This window comes from Medicago truncatula, chromosome 4 (assembly GCF_003473485.1).
Source record: "Medicago truncatula cultivar Jemalong A17 chromosome 4, MtrunA17r5.0-ANR, whole genome shotgun sequence".
NCBI lineage: Eukaryota > Viridiplantae > Streptophyta > Magnoliopsida > Fabales > Fabaceae > Medicago > Medicago truncatula.
The window spans coordinates 7,015,467-7,036,555 of NC_053045.1; the positions used below are offsets into that span (position 1 = coordinate 7,015,467).

The window sequence follows — 21,089 nt, forward strand, 5'->3', positions numbered from 1 at the left end:
TATGCCTATTACGAGAGGAGATTTTGATTGTTTCAATAGTTGAATCACATCATGCGCACCAGATTTTACACTCGGAGTCTCTTCTTGTGTACTCCCTCCATCTCAAAATTTAAGCAAATTTTACTTATATTTGATATATTCACCATTAATTGAATGAAAATTTGCTTATATTTTGAAACGGAGGGAATATCACACAAGTAACAAGTTCAACTACATCTTTGATATATTCACCTTCATTCCTGTATTATATATGAACAAGATATGATTATATATATATTAATTATCAGACATGTGCATAGGTCAAAAGAAGATCTCTACTAATTTAAAAAGAATTCAAATCAAAACACGTAAGCCCCTTTTGAACAAAATTCTTTTTTTCTTATGAAATAAGCTTAATTAATTAGTGTTTTGAGAGATGAGAAGTCAAATTTGAACAAATTCATACACAAAATAAGCACGTTTAGTACACTGTTCGTTATTCTTAATGATCTTAGTTTTCTTAAATTTCACGATATAAAGGTATTGTGAGACACAGTTTTTTTTTGTTTGAGGGATTGGTTTGGATGATTAGATGCTTTTTTATCAAGGGAACGGAGGATTAGGTGCTTATTATGTATTAACATTTAAAATTTTATCTGAGTCGAAACCCATAATGATAGAGTAATTAAATTTCAAATCAAGTAAGTTTCAACTTTAAAATTACCCGGATACAGATTTGCGTAATGAATATCTTGATGCTGAATATTTGAAAGCTTTATCACTAACCGCTGCCACCCAACTCATAAATATGTCTTGCTCTTTACTGGTTTCTGTCACCATCAAGATTCTATCAACATAATAATCGAAAGGATCTCCAAACATATTTTTATGCAGTCGTCCATTACAAGGATAAGCACCATCAAAGAACACAGGAAGAACAGTAAGACCATCTGTGACTCTTTGGCAACACTCGGTTATTTTCTCGAATTCTTGAAGACACCACATCGAGTTAAAATATTTCATTGAAAATATAATGACAGCTACTCTACAATTTCCAATTATATTTACCGCTGAGGTTGATATTTGTCGATCTCCACTTCCAAGCCTTGCATTGTCCCAGAAAACAGAAACTCTAGCCTCTGAACTAAGAGCCGTGTAGAGTTGCAGAGCAAAAGAACCCGCGTCTTTGTTGCAAAAACTCAAGTACACATTGTAGATCTTCTTTTGATAGGTAGTAGTGGTAGATATCGATTTATATTTGCGGATTTTATAGAAGGAGGAAGTGAAGTCAGACATGGATAGATTTGTGATGAAAATACCTTCAAAGTGAGGAGTGAGTCTGAAATTCCACAAGAAGAAGAAGAAGAGTTCTATTGAAAATGACGAGGCATAACCCTTGAATCGCAAGTCCTTTCTTATAACTCAAGGTATTCTAACTATATACATATATATATATATATTATCTATCTATAGTACTACAATAATATCATCAATGTAGTTGGATTGGACATACTCATCATTTAGCTGTTTAGTTCAAGCAGAATAAAAAAAGCGATTATAACAATGAGAGAGGCTTTTATTATATCAGTATTAGTGGGAATAGAATACCTAATTTCATTGTGAATTCAGAACTTCCATCAAATTTGGTGACATATTAATTAATATGTTAAAAAGTTACTCATGGATGGGCCTGCAAAACTCAGTTTTAAGATGGGACAAATTCTGTGGTCCTATGTCAAACTCTTTCAAAATGTCATATGGACTTCTGGTTAAGCTCAACTTTGTTTGATAATGACATTGTTATGTTAACATAAACAACTAATTAACGTCATATTCATAGCTAAATATTTTTCACAAATCAAAATGAAAGATTAAATTTTATATATAAAAAACTCAACTTACCATCACAAAAAAAACCGCATCTTATCACCCAAATTACTCTTTCTTTCTTTCACAGACTAGCATAGAAACCTCATTTCATATAGCAACTGCCACAATATCCAAAAAAAACTCCTCCCTTGACCCCAAAATCCTCAACTTTGAAACCCTGCTAATTTTCACAAAAGCCCTAAACATAGAACAAATAGAGAGATTAGAGAGCAAGAGATATGATCATTCTATTGATATAAAACAGTGGTCCTTGGCGTCACATCAAAAGCAAACCACTTCATACATTCCTCTTTAGTTTCTGCATTTTTTGGTGGTTATTGAAAACTCTGAATTAGTTCTTGTATTCAAGAATTAAGCATGGAAATTAAGATTTGAATTATGTTGTATTTATTGGATAAATATATATTTTAAATTTGATAAATGCCAATGTGGAATTGAAATTATTATTTGTAACACATTTCTCAACACAGTTTCTAAGTGATTGAAATTCAAAAAATTACATTCAAAATTAGATTTGAATGAGTTCTCAACAAACTTTAACGAGACTCATTTAAATTTATATAGATTATATAGCATGTTAAGAAGAATTTGTTGGTTTAATTGAAAAAAAGATAATGAACTTTTTTGAGAGTGTTAAGAATGAATAAAAGGGTCTTGAAGTATTTTATAAATAAGGTCTTCAAGTGTTTTATATTGAAAATTTTGCATTGAACACCATAACCGACACAAGTTGAGATAGGTTATTGGACGTCAATCAAAGGCAATATTATCCAGTTGACAACGTGCGTGCACCAGAGGTTGAAGAGCCTCACGCACAAGGTCCTAGCACCGACAATGGAGGCTAGCTTTTGTTTGACGAACATGAGGACTAATTATCATAAAATGTTGGAAATTGTTTAGTAGGAAGCATCACATAACAAATTTTCACAAAAATATTGGTGCCTTGGTGCCTTTTGATACCATCCATGTATAGTTATAACCAAGAGGTCAATGCTTCAACTGAAGTAGCTCTCTGTATTCCTCTCGAACTGTGCCTGCAAATAACAATATAAGATACTACTAAGTACCCAACATACCGAAACAGAAAATAATACAAGGTGTGAAATCCGGTGGAAGCAAGTGATGTATCCATCAAGGAACTTTCTTGCATATGTCACACAAGATCCTCTCTTTGTCCCATCTTATTAGTATCATGAGAAAAAGAGATGACAAAAAATGGACACCACATTCTATTATCAACATACGCATCCACCTGACATCCAATTTCGCCATTTAATCCAGGTAGTGTGAAAAGGAAGCATATCACTTATACCACTGACATGTGAATAACAACAAGCCTGAGGTGTGTATTCAGTATATGCAAAGGTTAGGTTGAGGAAAACAATTTTTGAAAAGTGCTAAAACGTTAAAGTGTAAAACACATTAAAGACTCACTTACTTTTTCTTAATAGGTTCCATTGATTTCATGAGTCAACAATTATAAGCAAATAAATATACAACCTAAAAGTAACTTTAAATGGGTCTATTAGTTATAGTTAACAGATAGTATGATGATCATGCCACTTCCAACGTGCAATGCACACTGAGATGCATGTATAAGTATGCAAGGCAGCCACAAACATGCATACCTACTACAAGTAGTTAGGACACCAAATAGAGTTAAACTTTCACAAACGTCACACTCTATTCACACAATATCTCTGGATATGACGAGATATGAGACGAAAGCACCAGTGTTTGGTAGATGTGGTACCCATGATTCATACAACATGATCTTCATCTCCACAGGCAGTGGGTGGAAACTGTCCGTCTCTTTATGACGTCTCTCAACAAACTCAGACATGAGACATATGTCTACCATGTTCTGTATATACTCGTGTCCTATCGATCACCACTCTTAAAAATCATGACTGAAACTCGACGCAAAAATGCTAGTAGCAAATCCGCCACCGCAACAGAGGTTCGATCAGCAATCTAAACTCTTCAGGATTGTTTTCAACCGATTCTTTCTTTGGTGATTACAGATACAGACGATACCGGAGGTTTTCCAAAAATTGTGAACAACGTGATTCCTTCAATGGTGGAGCGTAGTGCTCCATTTTCAACAACAACACTTCCTCCACCAGTTCCGCCACCGCTCGTCCCCTCAGAACATCAAGAACAAAATCCGAGCCAGAATCCTCCTCCATCTTCTCCCTTTGCCGATGTTCCTAATGCCACCGAGCTTTTGATGAACATCGTGAATATGATTCAGCAACAACCAGGAGAATATTCCTACAATAATTTCGACAGAAATCGACCTTGCAGATTTGTGTCGTCCCCTGAAGTCATCAAGAACAAACCTCAGAAAGGAACTGATAGCAGGCGTCATGATAACGACGAGAAAGGAAATGGGTACCACACTCATTTTTCTGAGTACACTCCGTTGAATACTCCGCAAGAGAGAATCTTCCAGGACTGTGCGAGCATATAATTCAAGGACGTCGAATTCAAAAACATTACACCCCTGAAGGAGACGTCATGGACAGATATATCCAAATACTGCAGATTCCACAGGTGCACCGGCTACGACACCAACGATTGTTTTCAGTAGGAAGCAATCAAAGAGTCGATAAAGAAACGGAAACCCAAGTACCAAGGATAACTATCACAAAGGTGATAAGAAAAACTAGAAAGATTCTCCTACGTTTGCACAACATATACAAGATATTTAAGAAATTATAAGATATATTCAAAATTAATATATATCCAAAATTACAAGAAATTTCAAGGATACAAAAAAGTTGAGTACCTTGAGTCTTGCCAGAGAATGATAAGACTAAATCGAGTTTGGAATAACAGAGGAAAAAAAAAAGATATAACAAAAATGCAAATGTAGGAGGATGAATTTTTAATGAAATCACAACCCCTAAAATGTTGGTAGAGGTTGGGAGTGCAAACAAAACCGCAGGTAGTAATTCAATATTTCTAAATGAAATTGCAATGATGAATCATAATTGAGATTCTAGTTATGGAATAGCATTCTTCTATGAATTGTAGGTAGAACCAAACTTTCTTTTTTGCTATTTAGGATTAATGCAATTAAATTTATAAACTTAGTTGTTTAAGGTCAAAAATATTGAGTCCACAGAAAGGGTAATTATACAATATAATATAATGTTTACAAAAAATAAATATAGAGAACGAAAAATATAATAGCATACTTGTATAATTTTTTAATTTCTTTTTAGGGAGATTGTGGCCTCTATTGGTCCCCTTTTAGCTCCATTTGTATGCATGGACCCCAATTTCACCCAAAAAAAGTTATCTCATGAAACATAAGCAATAACGGATAGGATAGCTATGATATACATTGAGACACATATCCTTAGACTAGAGCAACAACCATATATATATATATATATGAGTAAATAGGCAATTATCCCTTTGAAATTAACAAAATTTCAATTACCCCCTTAAAATTTCACAACGTTAATCAATTTATCCCTTCCGTCAAATTTTTCTGTTAGTGAACATGACGTTTTGCAAATACCCCCTGAAGTTTTGCACTTATGTGCAAAATGCCCCTCAAACTTAAAAATTTATATTATTTTTTTCTTAAAAACAAACAATTAATAGTTAAGTATTAAAACTAACTATTAATTTTGGAATTTGGAAAAACTACATGCATATATACATCAAAATAGTTAGTTTTAATGTATAATAATGCAATAACAGATAACAGGATAAGGGGATGCCCATGTATTGTTTTTTAATCACAGCCATCTAAAATTAATCTAAGGGTTAATAACTATTCTCGCCATTCTCATATAAATAATGCATTCTCATATGATATATTCTATATATATATATATCATATCTTCAATTCCATATGCCTTCTACATCGGGCGTGAAGCACGCATAATCAATAACAGATAACAGGTCTTCAGAAGCATCAAAGTAGAGCAGGTACCACCATACGAAGAAGTGCTTTGCAAAGTTCCTTTAGAGAGGTAGAAGAACCATAAAACTTCATGACTTGATGGAAGAAATTGTGCAAATATAAATTACCAGAGTCACATGAATTAAAAGGTTATTTTGGCTTTTTATTAAGTTTTACACATTAATTTTTTTCATAACTAACTTGCATTTTATTAGAGTTACATATATGTTTGGTAAAAAAAAAATAAATAAATTGTTTGGTAAAAAACACAAGCCGTATATATAATTGTTAATAATGTTACAATGTGACATCAAGAGGCTTATTAATGTGGATTTTAAAGATGTCCCCTCGAGACTTACAGGAAGCCATCGTTTGTCCGTGATATGCTCCTGAATCGACCTCAGGACCCTCCGCTACAGGTACATGGACCACTGCCTCTGCCACTGCCACACAATGGTAAAACCACAAAAAAAAAAAATCAAACAGAAGCATATTTTATAGTATTTTTGTTTCAAATTTGTGTTATGTAAGTATTTTAGAATTAAGCGGCTTCACTCATTTATCAGTATTTGGTGCTCTACCTTAATCAAACCCGGACATACATAGCTCTTTCACTGACCCAACTCCCAGTGAAACTGACCAATTGTTTATGAATTAAGTCCAAGAGGAAAACCCCAAAATACTTGTTCATTTGGTGGGAGAAAGCTTCATGACTTAAATACCACATCGAGCTGTCTTATTATTTACTCATTTTAGGACTCATAACATGTTGGCCTACAATTACTCCCAAGCTTAACACTCTGGCTGATACTGTTGGCCTTCTTGTAAGTAATAAGCTTTTGTGCGCAATACAATAACCATTTACCTCTTCGTGTATGCCTACATTTCATCATAGTATCAGAAAAGTTATCTACTCGTTTTACAGACATAAGAGGATTGATCACATTACGATAAAGGAAGTCATAAAGGCAAAGTTGATAAACATATATTAAATTTATTTTTACAAAAACATATGATGAAACTTATTATAATTGCTTTATTTTTTTATTTTTCAAAATATTATACTGTCATACCAATGAGTAATATGAGCTTATCCTAATTCCCTGCAAAATTTCAATTCTCAAACAAGTTTTGAGTTTCCAGTTTCACAAGCTACACACTCAAAAAAGATGTTCGTACTCAACTCTCTCACACATAAGTCCTTTATCAAAATAGCCATTTGTGTTCACTAAATTACTGAAAACTAACACATCAACATTTTAAGTAGAAAAAAATGATAGATAGAAGGGTTCCAACGACCAAAGCCCACCAGCGGCACTGCCCAGTGTTTGCCTGTTTGCCTATAGAGTGTCCTCAAAGTGAACATCTTGAAGCAAAATGAAGGAAAGAGTGGGGAAGGTATTTGCTTTAATCTTTTCTTATATGATTCAAAATCTTGGAAGGGAGAAAAAAGTTTCCACATTCCAAATCTTTCTCCTTAGCTTGTGAACTAGAGTCCATTTCTCTCAACCAAAAAAAATACCTATCAAATCCCTCCACTCCTTTCCTCTTCCCTCTCAATCTTTTAGATTAAAATTTCTCCCCTCAACGTCAACAATAACTATAGATTCTTAATAGTAAACACACATGTCATAACAAAGTCTATATGTTATTACCTTGTAAAAAGGTTCGGGCTTCTTCCTTTCTTAAAATGGCGGCAAGTGATCCAAATCAGAATGTCAACCAGTCTGAACCAGAAAGTCCGCGAGATCATAACAGCACGAACAAGGGAAGGAAGCCTGGTGAAGAGTCCACCATATCTCTAATAAACCCACATTTTTGAAGCTTAAATCCTGTTTGTAACAGTCAGAGAAATTCAATTTGTCCAACAGCTTCATTTGTTAAATCCTGCTTGCATCTCAAAATGAAAAGAAAAAAGTTTTTATTTAAGGAAAAATTATTATATTATTATGACTCACATTTTCGTCTTCACTAGAAACTGTACCATTCTTGCCTTCTGCAATGTCACCGCCACCAGAAACAGCATGCACATTTCTTATTTGTTGCCATGGCATCATCACCAGAACTCTTATCCATTGCATGCAAGTTCTTATCTTCACTTATATTTTCATCTTGACCAAGACCAGTGACATTGTTTCCCAGTGGCACATCAAGTTTATAGCCATCAGGTACACCGACATCCATATCTTCATGCGCAGAAACAATAGCATCCTCCTCCTCTACTGAATTGCAGTGTTCCATTTCTTTGTTCGTTGATTGACCAAGACCAGTGACATTGTTGCCCAGTGGCACATCAAGGTTATAGCCATCAAGTACACCGACATCCGTATCTTCATGCCCAGAAACAATAGCATCCTCCTCCTCTACTGAATTGCAGTGTTCCATTTCTTTGTTCGTTGATTGACCAAGACCAGTGACATTGTTGCTCAGTGGCACATCAAGGTTATAGCCATCAGGTACACCGACATCCGTATCTTCATGCCCAGAAACAATAGCATCCTCCTCCGCTACTGCATTGCAGTGTTCCATTTCTTTGTTCGTTGATTCAACATATAAGAGATATATTGTTGTCTTCTCCACAATGAATCCCTCTCCAAAAACAAGCACAACCTCCACTTCATTACCAGGTTCTAGATTTGATTTTATGTTCTGCCAATCCTCATCCTCAAAGGAGGTTAGTGTATCTCTTTTATAGGCCTGAATGGTTGTCTTTGTGTGATTAATGATTAACACACCATGGTAACCTTCTGCTGTTATGTTCTCCGGAGTAGAGTAATAGACGACGAACAACATCATACTCTTCAAGTCACTCCCCTTCATTGTTGGGACATCAAATATTATAGAAGAACCTTTGCAACTAAAGGTTAACCAATCAGATATATTGTCACAGGGGAGCAAAAATGAATCGCAAGTCCCATCTGTTGTCTGTACAAAGAAAAAATGTTTGAATTTATTTTCCACCAAAATGAACTCTAGTTTAAAATTTTGAATCTTAAATTATCGTGTAAATTAATGGAGGAGTTACTAAGACTGTTTCACAAATTACTAATGTAAAATGAGTTTAAAAACTTTAAGAATTAATATGGTGTTTAGTTAAAATTAAAGACAACATAATTTAGTTGCAAAAAAAAATTGAATTCAGAAATCTAAATCCAGTTTTTTTTTATTTTTTTTTAAATATATACTCGGAAGAGATATTCAGACCTGCAGAACACCGTCTTCGGCAATATTGGAGACTTGGTATTTCGTTCCCATTTGAATTAAGAAAGATTTCAAGTAATTCTTTGACCCTGTGCTAACTTCTCCAAGGTAGTCATCAATTAAAAGAGAAGGAAACATATCAGAGTTTTGTGATATAGTTTCGCTTTCATCCAATTTACGACAATTTGTGGCTTTTAACACATCCAAAATATTTTTTACATTTCGACTAAGTTGTGCTTTAGAGTTACACTCCACAAGAAGACTTTGAAGCTTAGGAAGGTCCTTGAACACAGATGTTTGAACTAGGGACTTCACATTGTTTGATGGTGACATCCAAGACCGAATGATAGAAGGAAATACATCATTTGAAAATCCTTCAAAGCCGCAAATAGAAATATATTCAATGTTTTTTGGTCTTACTATTGAAAAGGGGACTTCTGCTATAGCAGTCTTATCCGCAATCAAGGTTGTCAACGATTCCATCTGTTCTATGTCCTCCTCCAATTTGTTAATCTTGGAACATCCTGAAAGAATCAAGGTTTCTAGAGATTTTAATTTATAAATACTTCTTGGAATTTTTTGAAGACCTGTGCAGTCTGTCAAATTTATCAGAAGAAGTTTTTGGAGAGATCCAATGCTATGGGAGACCGCAGACAAACTTGGACAGTCTTTGAGTACTAACTTTTCAAGATTAGGCATATATGAAAAGTTTGGGGTTTCAGTCAAATGTAGAGAATGACTAAGATTAAGAATTGTTAGACTCTCTACCATCTGCAAGAAAATAAAACCACAAGAGAATAGTAAGGCAAGCTTAGAAAAGAATAGATTAGAATTCAGAAGAATAACTACTAACCACTAAACCTTGACACTTGAATGTATCAATCACTTATTTATTTAGTGTTGGTTTTGTTGATCCCTAAAGACTGGTTAATGGTTATATCAGTATTGATTTCACTTTAAATATTAAAGCTAGGGGTGAATATATAACAGTGTTTGTATATACAAATTTTTCTATTTTTAACATTTGTTTGCGAGGTGTAATAGACATAACACATGTTACACGTGCTTAACAGAAATATTACATCATTTGCAGACATAGAGGTCAATTAATGTTAGAAAAGTGCAATTAACATGTCATGCCATATGCCTACTATTTATTACACATCTACAGTTAACATGTCATGTGGTGCCTACTATTTAATACACATAATTCTACTAAACAAAAATTACAGGCACTGAGTAGCGCAACAAGAAAGAATAGGCAGGAGAAGTTTTCACTATTTCTCCACTCAAATTGATACTCTAACACATGATGCTTTATAACATGAATTCTGGTAAAAGAAATCAATATGACAAGCGTGCTATATTTTTGTTGTATGTACACTTAACTTCTTTCTTGTGTACTCTATTGAAACATATAAGTCCCATTTGAACAAAAATAACTGATAAAAAATGGTAAAAGAACCGCTCAACATCTTCCTAAAAGAAAACTATACAAAAACTAAAGAGCTAGATGAAACATAAATTTAAATTTATTGATTGTGGAAAATATGATCTTTAAAAAATATCATGGGCAAAATAATATGCAGAATATGTACCTGGCTCTTCTTCCATATTTGTTTGAGATTACTATGTTTTAATTCGATGGCAACTAGACTTCCTTGCTGAAATTCTGCAGGAACGTAAGTTAATGGAAATCCATGCCAGTACAGCCATCTAAGATCTCTTGAAAGACATTTAAAATCTCCATTCAGTTGCACACCAGCAAGTTGAAGCAATCTGAGCTTATTCATCTTCTTAAATGCGTTAGTATTCAGACAAACTGTTTTTTCACCCTGAAACTTCAAAGCCAGACCCTTGATAGCTTCTGTTCCCTGAATGTAAAAATCAGAGTAACATGTCAGAATACCAATAGCTTTGAGATCTGGTAGCTAAAAGTTTTGTAATGCAGTCTATAGTTTTGACATTAGAAACCCATGTAGGTAGCAAAAACTACAACAATCATGAATGAAACTAATTTCATATTTAATGGGATAATTAGTAATTCTAATAAATGTTAATAATTGATTGATCAATATTTAGTTCACTTCCTTCAATGTTGTATTTTCCAATAACATATATTAACGGTTGTAAATAATTTCTCAAAGCAAGGTCTTTTTATCTCTCCGAGAAATTAAATAATTGATTTTTTTGAAGGAAACATACAAGCTTGGATGCAAATCTATGAGTGTTCCCATTGAACAAAATCACAAGATTAGTTTAAAAGAGTAAAGTACCAAAGTTGACAAAGTCCATATCAAAGCTTGTGCAAAGTTGATTTACTTGGCACATACTAGGATGGATTCAGCTTATGCAATCACTGTGGTGAGTCGACTTGTGCATGATATGACCATGAGACACTAGCAGGACCGTGTTCTACAATAACTCAAATCCACTCTAGGGCAAAGAGTCTTGTTTAAAAGAGGTGGAAGCCTAACCATGGAGGCTTAGAATGATGATGATTATGCAGGTGTAGTGAATGATAGAAGTTCTAATTCGAGTTATTGTACTTCTTGGATGAGTAAGAAGCAAAGTGTATAGTAGCTCGATAAGCAATGAATCATAACTTAGAGCTAAGACACACGGAATTTGTGACCTATTGTGGATGAAAAAAATCCAACCATCAGTATTACTCCTAATCTTGTTCATCATGACAAAACAAATCATATTATCCGACATTTCATCAAAGAGAAGTTATATAGTGGATTAATAACTACAACCTTGGGCTTCAACTGGCATATATGTTTACAAATGGATTATCAACAGAATGTTTGCAACCAACTTACTTACACACTCGGAAATGATAGATATCCATTTACCATCTTAAGAGTGAGTGTTGTAAATATTGTGTATTTGTAATTATTAGTAATAAATGTATTCGGCCTATTAATTAGGACTATTAGGTTTAGATAAGTCCCTTTAAACGAATTAGTCCTTGTACTCTATTTACCACTTTGAAATATTCCATATCTATTTCCTACATAAACAATAGAAATTTATTAATTAGTAATTACCTTCTGCATTGATAATATATCAAGCGCTTCCTCACGACGCCACAACCTACTTCGGTTCTCAGGATCCAATGGTGATTCCTCATAAATTATCTGCCTTCCCATGTCTCTCAACAAATCATGCATTCTAAGTTTGTTTCTATTGTCAACAGTAACAAGGCTTCGCTCTACCAGGACTTTAACTCCAACATCAGCAAAAAACCCACACCCATTTAATATTTTTATTGCATCAGTTTTATCCATTCCAATCAAGAAACAGGCTATATCAAGGAATATTTGTTGCTCTGTAACATCTTTTAAACCATCAAAACTTATTCTTAGCTTCTTTTGTACTTGATCATGGGGGATACATCTAAGTTTCTCCAAAACTTTCTGCCACTCGGTTATTTCACAGTCAGATAAATAGGACCCAAGGACTTCAAGTGCTAGGGGCAATCTCCCAGAATAAGCAATCACATCCGTTGAATGTGTAGCAAAATCTTCTATCGGACTTGGTTTCTTGAATGCATGCCAACTGAAAAGAGCAAGAGCTTCACTTTCATCCATTTCTTCTATTTTATACACTTGATCAACTCTGCATGATCTAAGAAGATGCATATCCCTTGTTGTGATGATTATTCTACTCCCCGAACCAAACCATTCTCGGCTTCCACACAAAGCCTTTAGTTGGTCCAATTCATTAACATCATCAAGTACAAAAAATACCCTTTTCTGGGAAAGTCTTTGCTTCAATATATTTTTCCCTGATTCAATGTCACGTATCTTGAATGAAGTTGTTTTGTAAACATCACAAAGTACTTGTTGCTGTAGTGAAACTTGATTAGTACCTGTCTCCCAAAATTCCCTTATATTCAGAAGGAAGCTCTTTCCATCAAACTTGCTACCAATTTCATTATAAATGGCTTTGGCAATGGTTGTTTTGCCTATACCCCCCATTCCCCATATCCCTAGAAGTAAGACATCTTCTGCGTTTTGGATGTTTAATAGCTTAGTTGCAGCTTGCACACGAGATTCAATTCCCACTGGATGTTCAGCAACAAATAACTCTTTCCTATCTAGCAAACGAGTAACATGTTCAACAACATTCTTGATATCATCACTTTCATTCCTATAAAATATGAACCAATGATAAAGAGCAGAATCAATTGTATGTATCAAAAGAGGAGGGAGAATTATATGCATATTTTTAAAAGAAATAATTGCATTGCAATTGGAAAGATAAACACAAGCATTGGTAAACCAGTAATCTGTTCTCATTTACTAGAAGTCGATTTAATTAAGTTTACCAAAAGTCACTCGACATAGTTTAAGAATATCTAGTAAGTCTATAAATTAACATGCTTACATGTTCTAATATAATAAGTTGTGTTATAATAGAGTTTTAAATTAAGCTTCAAATACAAGTTTGCATAATTTATAAACCCACCATATCCTAGCGTCATGAATAATTCAGTTAAAACCCACCATATCCTAGTTGTATTTGTTCTGCAATTCCATACGGTAAAGAAAAGTGAAGAATAAAAAAGTAGGAGAAATTTGAGATAAAGATTCATGGCTTCCAAATGGAGGATTTAGGAACACATGCCTTTCTTGGAAAGTTCTAGAGATCCATCAAAAAAATTAATACAAATAAGATAAAAAAGGGTCATGCTAACTTGTGCCTTTAAAAAAAAATTAAAAAACTAAGAATTTAAAATTGCAGTAAGTTTTATATTAACATGCATTCTTGCAAGCACAAGCATTTTAATTGCATTGCAATGGCCCCTTCAAAAAAAAAATTGCATTGCAATGGGATAAGATAAAAAAATTAACATGCATTTTTAAAATGTATAGAGAAATTATTACAACATTTAGGCCTATGAATTTTACATATCACAAACAATATTCTTAAAAAAAAAGTTAACGAATATAAATAAATAACCTGGAATCTTTGAGTACAAACCCTGCTATGCCACCAATATCAATGAGGTCTCTTCTCCAATTACTCTTTGTGGATTCATCCACCGAGATTGTTGATATAAGATCTTCAAAGGCTTTTCCAAAACCACCTTTCTGATGACGTACTTCTGAGGGATCCACCTCATAGAACACTGGCACAACCACCAGACCCCTGGCCCTGCCAATTTCCATGATCTTCTCCAACTCTAGCATACACCATCTTGAATTAGCATATTTTTTAGACAAAACAACGAGGGCAATTCTAGACCGTCCAATTGCTCGCAACAGTGATATTGAGATCTGATCTCCTCGTTCGATCTCGTCATCGTCTTTGAAAACATGAATCGCGGAATTTTGAAGAGAGGAATTCAAATGTGAAACGAATTTCACACGACTGTCGTCCCCTCTAAAACTCAAAAACACATCATACATCTTTGGCTGAAACATCACCGAGAAAGCAAAAAAAAAACACAGCTTAGGTATAAGGATGTTGAGATTCTTGATGCCACTTATAAATCATCTACTATGAGTTTACCCACAATTTAAGTTGTAGTTAACTTCTACTTTAGAGTCATATTAATTAACTTGTGATGTTTTTTGTGATGATTATGAAACACACTTCAGAAAATAAAATATAGAAAACGAAAGAGGTTGAGTTGCACATGTTATTTGTTAAGGTGAATAATGAAAATAATATATTTTTCTGTGGTCATAAGTAGCAGTATCCTAATTCAGAAGGATAACGTTCATCTTAAGGTTCTCTCCTAGGGGGTCTCTACAGTCGTTGTCCAACACCTAAGTGAGAGAATCTTGAGATATTTCTCGAGATTGATGAGATCTGATCAGTTGTTTTTTGTTTTAGGCATTATCTTTGTACTCTTTTAAGTCGGATTCACAACATTATGCACTTTCAAAGTGAAGATGCCTACAAATAGTCAACAATGCATAAGGTTTTTCTTGGTCTTCGGTTTAGAAATCAGATCTTCAATCAGGGTGTTAAGTGAAGGGATTGTATGCCTGGTTCTTACATCAATGATTCAATATTACCGTTATGTGAAAGGAATATGTCTTTACAATGTTTTGATCTGGCGAATCATCATAGTAAATGACTGCCCCATAACTTGTGAGGATTATGAGGGATCTGACTCAGGTCATTTGGTATAAATAAGGTGGTAAGATATGAGGTCCAGTACCATTTTAAAAAATCGAATCCTATGCAAAAGAGCTGTAATCTTCTTGTCTCAATATTCCTTTGTGTCTTTATGCTTTGTGCACCAATGGAAAACGTCAATATCCATGAAACCATGAATGGCCAAAACAGGAACTCATCTCAGTTGTCACCTGAAAGTCTTCTTGATCGTTGTCTTGTATGGAAAGTGTTGGTCAATAAATCTATGAACTTAACTGCACTCAAAGTTAGGCTTGCAAGCTTTTGGCAGCCAGAAAGAGAGTCACTATTAGACCCATTGATGACAAGAAGATCATGTGTCAATTTTACCACCTGTGTGATATGGAAATAATTTATCAAGGAAGCCCACGGTTGTTCGACGACATAATGGTGATATTCAAAACGCTGGATTTTGGTGAAGATCCTATATCAGTGGACTTTTACCATTTTGATAAGGAAGCTCATGTTCCTTATGGTTTCATGAATGAGAAGGCAGGGGCTTTGATCGGGAGTCACATTGGCGAGCTGCTGAAGTATGATGAAAGAAATGATTTGAGCCCATGGTGAAAATTCATGAGGATGAGGTTGCGCTTGAATGTGAGTGAACCAATTAGCAAGGGTTAGTCGTTTGAAAAGGAGGATGGGCAAGTAGTATCAGTTCTGTTTAAGTATAAAAAGTTAGGTGTTATGTGTCATGTGTGTGGTATTACTGGACAAGAAAACTTTTGCATGAAAAAGTATGAACCTGATTATGTGGAGAAAGAAAAAGAATGGGGAAATTTTCTGAAAGTCGAGAATAACAATATGGAAGGAGGTTCGGTGACTTATAAATGGCATAGAGCAGGCGGTGTTGCTATGAATGGAGGAAGGGATGGAGGCTCGGGGAATCTAGGTGGAGTGTATACGGGTAAAGGATGGACAGAAGGTAAGAAGGATGGTGGTTAAGGAAGGATTCAAAAATCTGCTTGCTTTTAACAATACTATGTTAGGAAAACAAGGATGGAAGTTCATGACTGATCCAAACAACGTAGTCACTAGATTATTTGAAGCCAAATATTTTACAAAAATGTAAACCGTTAAGTTTAGCATAGTATATGGGGTGCGACTGTGAGAAATGCAGTCATAATATTACGTTTTGGGATCAGAATTGGCTAGATGATGGTAGCGCAATTGTCTGACCGAATTCCCTGAAGAGATGAGCTGATTAGTATCACAGTTGCAGACATTCGGATACCCAAATTTAGGGTGTGGAATGTAGGATTTATTCAAAATTTGGCAAGTAATGATGGTTTGAAGTGTATTCTTCAAACTCCTATCTTTGAGGCTGTCCACAATGACAAACAAATTTGGAATCTTGAAGCCAATGGAATATACTCAGTTAGGAGCGGATATCGTATCAGCTTGCAGTAACTTTTAGATTCCAAACAAATTTGGAATCTTGAAGCCAATGGAATATACTCAGTTAGGAGCGGATATCGTATCAGCTTGCAGTAACTTTTAGATTCCAATAGTCACAGAGTCGAAGGTAATTGGGATTTTTTTTTTTTTTTTTTTTTTGCAGAGAGAAGGTAATTGGGATTTAATATGGAAACTCCAAGGTCTACTGAAATTGAAGAATCTTGTATGAAGAATTTGTCGTAACTGTTTACCAACGAGGGTAAGGCTACATGACCGTGGTTTTAACTGTCCGAATAATTTTGTGTTATGTGAAAATGGAATGGAAGATAGTATGCTTATAGTTTTCCACTGCTCTAACAGCAAGTTCTGTTGGCAGCACATAGATATTTGGGCAAGATTCAGCCCCCATAACTATTAGAACAGAATATCCTTTCAAAAAAAAAAGCTATTAGAACAGAATGTTAGTTCACGATTCTTAATTTTTTTAAAACGTAGGCCAGTATGTCCAAGTTGTTTTCGTGTGTACCCTGTGGTCAATCTGTAAGCAAAGGAATGATCTAATTTGGAGGAATGAAACTGTTGCTCGGGTAGAAGTTGGTGAGAGGGGCAGGAATCTCCTCATGAGTTGGCAAAATGCGCAAACATGTCGTAATAGCGCGACGGTACAGCAGCAGCATTTTGTTAACCATAGATAGAAGAAACCAGATTTAAGGAGGAGGTACAAATGTAACGTCGATGCAGCTTTCTCAAAGATAAACAATGTTGTGGGCATAAGTATGTGTAATAGGGACGACCAAGGGAGCTTCGTCTTGGCAAAAAGTGAATGGATATCGCCCATTCTTAAAGTTGATTTATGAAGAGGCTTTAGGCTTAGGAGGAGTGTTATGGACACTCTCTTTTTAACACTCTTTGTAACATCCACTCTCTTATTGGGTGAAATCAATGTGGTTATCATACATTGGAAATGGATCCTACACAAAGTGGTGAGATCCACATAAGTTTCACCCAATAGGAGAATGAGTGTTAGAGAGAGTGATAGAAAGAGAGTGTTCCTACCATTTCTCTTAGGCTTAGTGTTTGCTATAAGACGGCTCAAGGATTTGCATATTAATAATGGGACTTTTGAGTTAGACTCTAAGAGAGTAGTCAATAGCTTCCATAGTAATCGCAGAGATGAATCGGAGCTTGGAGCTATTATTAGAGAGTGTAGAAATTCATTCTCGACATTTTTCAAAAACTTGTAGGTTGAGTTTATTAGGAGACAAGTAAATGAGGTTACTCATATAGGGCAGCCACATCTGTATCTAGTTTCCAATTGTTTAATGGGATGTCTGATTGTATTGAAATGAGATGGTTATTTATCGGGAAAAAATGAAACCAAACGCTAAATTTATCGAAAAAAAAATAATAAAACCAAACGCTAATAAACTTTTTTTTCATTAATGATCACTTTACTTCCTGTTGCCGTTATATATATTTTGGAACCAAGAAAAACGAACATTGGTGATACAACTCATAATCACACAAACACAATATATAGGGAGAGAAAGAGAGACATAATACCACTCACCTGATCGGTCTTTTGACTTGATTCTCTCTTAATTATACCTCTTGCCATGGCTTGTAGCATAACATGCATTTGAATCTTGTTATCCTCATCAATGGTTATAAGGCTCTTGTCTTCAAGGAGACTTATTTGAAGAGCCACGTACTGTTTTGATTTATTTAATATTTGTTGTACATCATTTTGCTTCTTCCCAACAAAGAAACATGCTATATCAAGGAATACTTGTTTCTCTTCATCACTCAAATCCCTAAAACTCTTTTCTAGAGCTTCTTGTAGTCGTGGAGCTGGAATGGAAAGTCTTTCGAGACTCTTCAACACATTCTTACACTGAAGTGCTTCCTTCCATTCAAAAACAACCCAAGTTCTTCCAGAGCAAGAGGCAATCCCCAAGAATTAGTAACTAATTCCCTAGAAGGTTCACCAAAATATTGTTGAGTATTTGTTGGTAGGCTGTATCCACCCCAATTCAAAAGTGCAAGAGATTCACGTTCGTTCAGTTCTTTCACGCTGTATATATGGTCAACTCCATGCTGCTTAAGCAGACGCCTATCTCGTGTGGTGATGATTATTTTGCTCCCAGCACCAAACCAATATCGACTTCCACACAAAACTTTTAACTGATCCAACTTATCAACATCGTCAAGTACAATGAGTACTCTTTTATGCTGAAAGCTTCTTTTTATAATATTTTTTCCTGACTCGATTGAAAGTTTGTTGCTATAAAATTCAGCAAGACTCTCTTGCAAGGAAGTTAGACCGTGAATTTTTTTTTTACAAATTCCGCTGATTGTTTTGAGTAAGCAAAACCCCTGAAAAAAGGGACCAAATTTATGATAAATGACATTGGCGATGGTTGATTTGCCAATCCCTGTCATCCCCCATATCCCTACTAAAAGAGGACATTTTGATTGTTTCAATAGTTGAATCACATCTTGGGCACGAGAGTGTATGCTCTCTATATGGAACGAGGCTCTTTTCTTGCTTACAATAAGAGTAGCACATTTAACTACATGTGTTATATGTTCACCTCTGTTCCTGTATAGTAGAGAAACAAGAGACAATTATATGTAGAACTGTTGTGAATTCGGACATAAAACTCACATCAATAATACTTTGATGTGTGGAGCAAAGGAAAGTAATAACCAATATCAAAGTAATCACAAGCAACAACAATAACAAAACCTAGATCTAATCTAGGAATTAAAGTGAAAAACACAAAATCACAAGAAAAAGATAAAGAGATAAGAGAAACAAACACACCAAGAAATGTTTACCCAGTTCGGTCCAACTTGACCTACCCTGGGGGAGAGATTGATCTCTCCAATCCACTATCAACGAGTTCTTACAAAGAGATACAAAAGGCTAACAAGAAATTAGTTTCAACAAGCTCACAAAGAACAAATCCTAATTTCTACCATTTTTTCCCAATCTCCCCAATGAACAAGACACTCAATAATTTTCACTCACCCAAGGTGTTTACAATGTTTCCCAACCCAAGAGAACCTCATTACAAAGACACTCAACCCTAAAGTTACCTCCTTTGTATTCCTAGGTTTCTCTCTCAAAGCCACACACAAAACATGAAGAATGAAGCCTTAAATAGTGTTCAACATTTGAGAAAATCGGCCCCCGATTTCACCTTCGTACACAATACAAACCCAACCTTATACTCAAAATTGGCCACCAATTTATCCAAATTGGGCCCCGAAAATGTCGAAAGGAAAGGCTGGAAACACACTCATAATCGGCCACCGATTTATACAAATCGGACCCCGATTTCGCACTCCTTCAGAACTTCAATTTTAAGTCAATTTCAACAATGACAATTCTCCAACATGTACATAAGTGAAAATACTAATTTGCTAAACTCATAATAGTCACATGAATCAAAACATTTAGTATTAAAAATGCCATAAAGATTTAGTAATCTAATTTCATTACTGATTTGGTCCATATCGTAAAAAAGCTAATGCAGCATATTTGGAAGCTTCATTGCTGATTTCTGCTACCCAACTCATGAACTTGTCTTCATCTTCGGAAGAGGTTTTCTCCTTCATTGAAATTCTATCCAGAAAATCATGAAAAGCCTCTCCATACATATCTTCCTGCAATATTCTACTGGGGGAATGGACACCATCATAGAACACAGGTAAAACAACGGGACCATCTTTGGTTCGGTAACACTGGGTTATTTTCTCCAATTCTTGAAGACACCATCTAGAATGCGTATAATTCTTTGATAATATGACTACAACAACTTTGGAATCTGCAATCACATTCAGCACCGAGGTTGGTACTTCTTGATCTCCAAATCCAATCCTGTAATCGTCCCAGAAAACAATGATTTCAGCTTGTGAACTAAGAGCTGTATAGAGTTCCAAAGCAAAAGAACCCGCATCTTCATCACAGAAACCCAAGTACACGTCGTAGCTCTTTCTCTTTGGATTGGTAGTAGAAGACATGGATGGATTTGATGAATATTGGTTAAAGTGAAATAGCAAAAGAAGAAATGACCAACTGAAATGAAATGATGAGGTAGAAATATCTTTGAAAATAGCAACTCCTACTTGCCTCATGTGGGGTATAAATATTACAAGTTAAAGTCGTCACATAAATAAAAACATTTTCAGCCACAAAAAGTTAATATGAATTTTGAGGATAAGCTTCACGACGCATAGAATAGATAGATAGATAGAGAGTGGACTGGAGACACTCCTTACCTCTCCGAACTCGGTCCTTCCATTAAAATCCCTCCCTTCAACAATAACATGGATTCTTTACAATCAACACACAGGTTTTTGACATAGAAAAAGATAAGTTCTTACCACTTAAAGAGGTTTCGGCTAGTTCACTTCTTAGAACCGCTGCAAGTGATCCAAACCAAAATGGCAACCAGACTGAACCAGAAACGGCGTGAGGCAAGAACAGCACAAACAAGTGAAGGAAGCTGGGTGAAGAGTCTACAAAATATCTAAT

At 35.0% G+C, this 21,089-nt stretch overlaps 3 protein-coding genes across 3 annotated transcripts; all 3 read right to left on the reverse strand.

Annotated features, from left to right (window-relative positions):
* Positions 1-699: 699 nt before the first annotated feature.
* Positions 700-1,275, reverse strand: LOC11418194 (protein PHLOEM PROTEIN 2-LIKE A8). Its single transcript, XM_024781780.2, has one exon. It carries the CDS (start codon positions 1,273-1,275, stop codon positions 700-702), a length of 576 nt encoding a protein of 191 aa, XP_024637548.2.
* A 4,729-nt stretch (positions 1,276-6,004) lies between these two features.
* Positions 6,005-20,959, reverse strand: LOC25491558 (disease resistance protein RPV1). Its single transcript, XM_024781219.2, has 10 exons — positions 20,055-20,959; positions 18,117-19,148; positions 13,964-14,418; positions 12,046-13,150; positions 10,591-10,866; positions 8,996-9,763; positions 7,750-8,716; positions 7,447-7,623; positions 6,373-6,670; positions 6,005-6,234 (listed from the first exon to the last, which is right to left on the reverse strand). The coding sequence occupies exons 2-7, from the start codon at positions 18,183-18,185 to the stop codon at positions 7,796-7,798; spliced, it is 3,594 nt and encodes a 1,197-aa protein (XP_024636987.2). The 5' UTR covers positions 18,186-19,148; positions 20,055-20,959; the 3' UTR covers positions 6,005-6,234; positions 6,373-6,670; positions 7,447-7,623; positions 7,750-7,795.
* Positions 18,425-20,575, reverse strand: LOC112421079 (TMV resistance protein N-like). Its single transcript, XM_039832581.1, has 2 exons — positions 20,055-20,575; positions 18,425-19,148 (listed from the first exon to the last, which is right to left on the reverse strand). The coding sequence occupies exons 1-2, from the start codon at positions 20,573-20,575 to the stop codon at positions 18,425-18,427; spliced, it is 1,245 nt and encodes a 414-aa protein (XP_039688515.1).
* Positions 20,960-21,089: the final 130 nt, after the last annotated feature.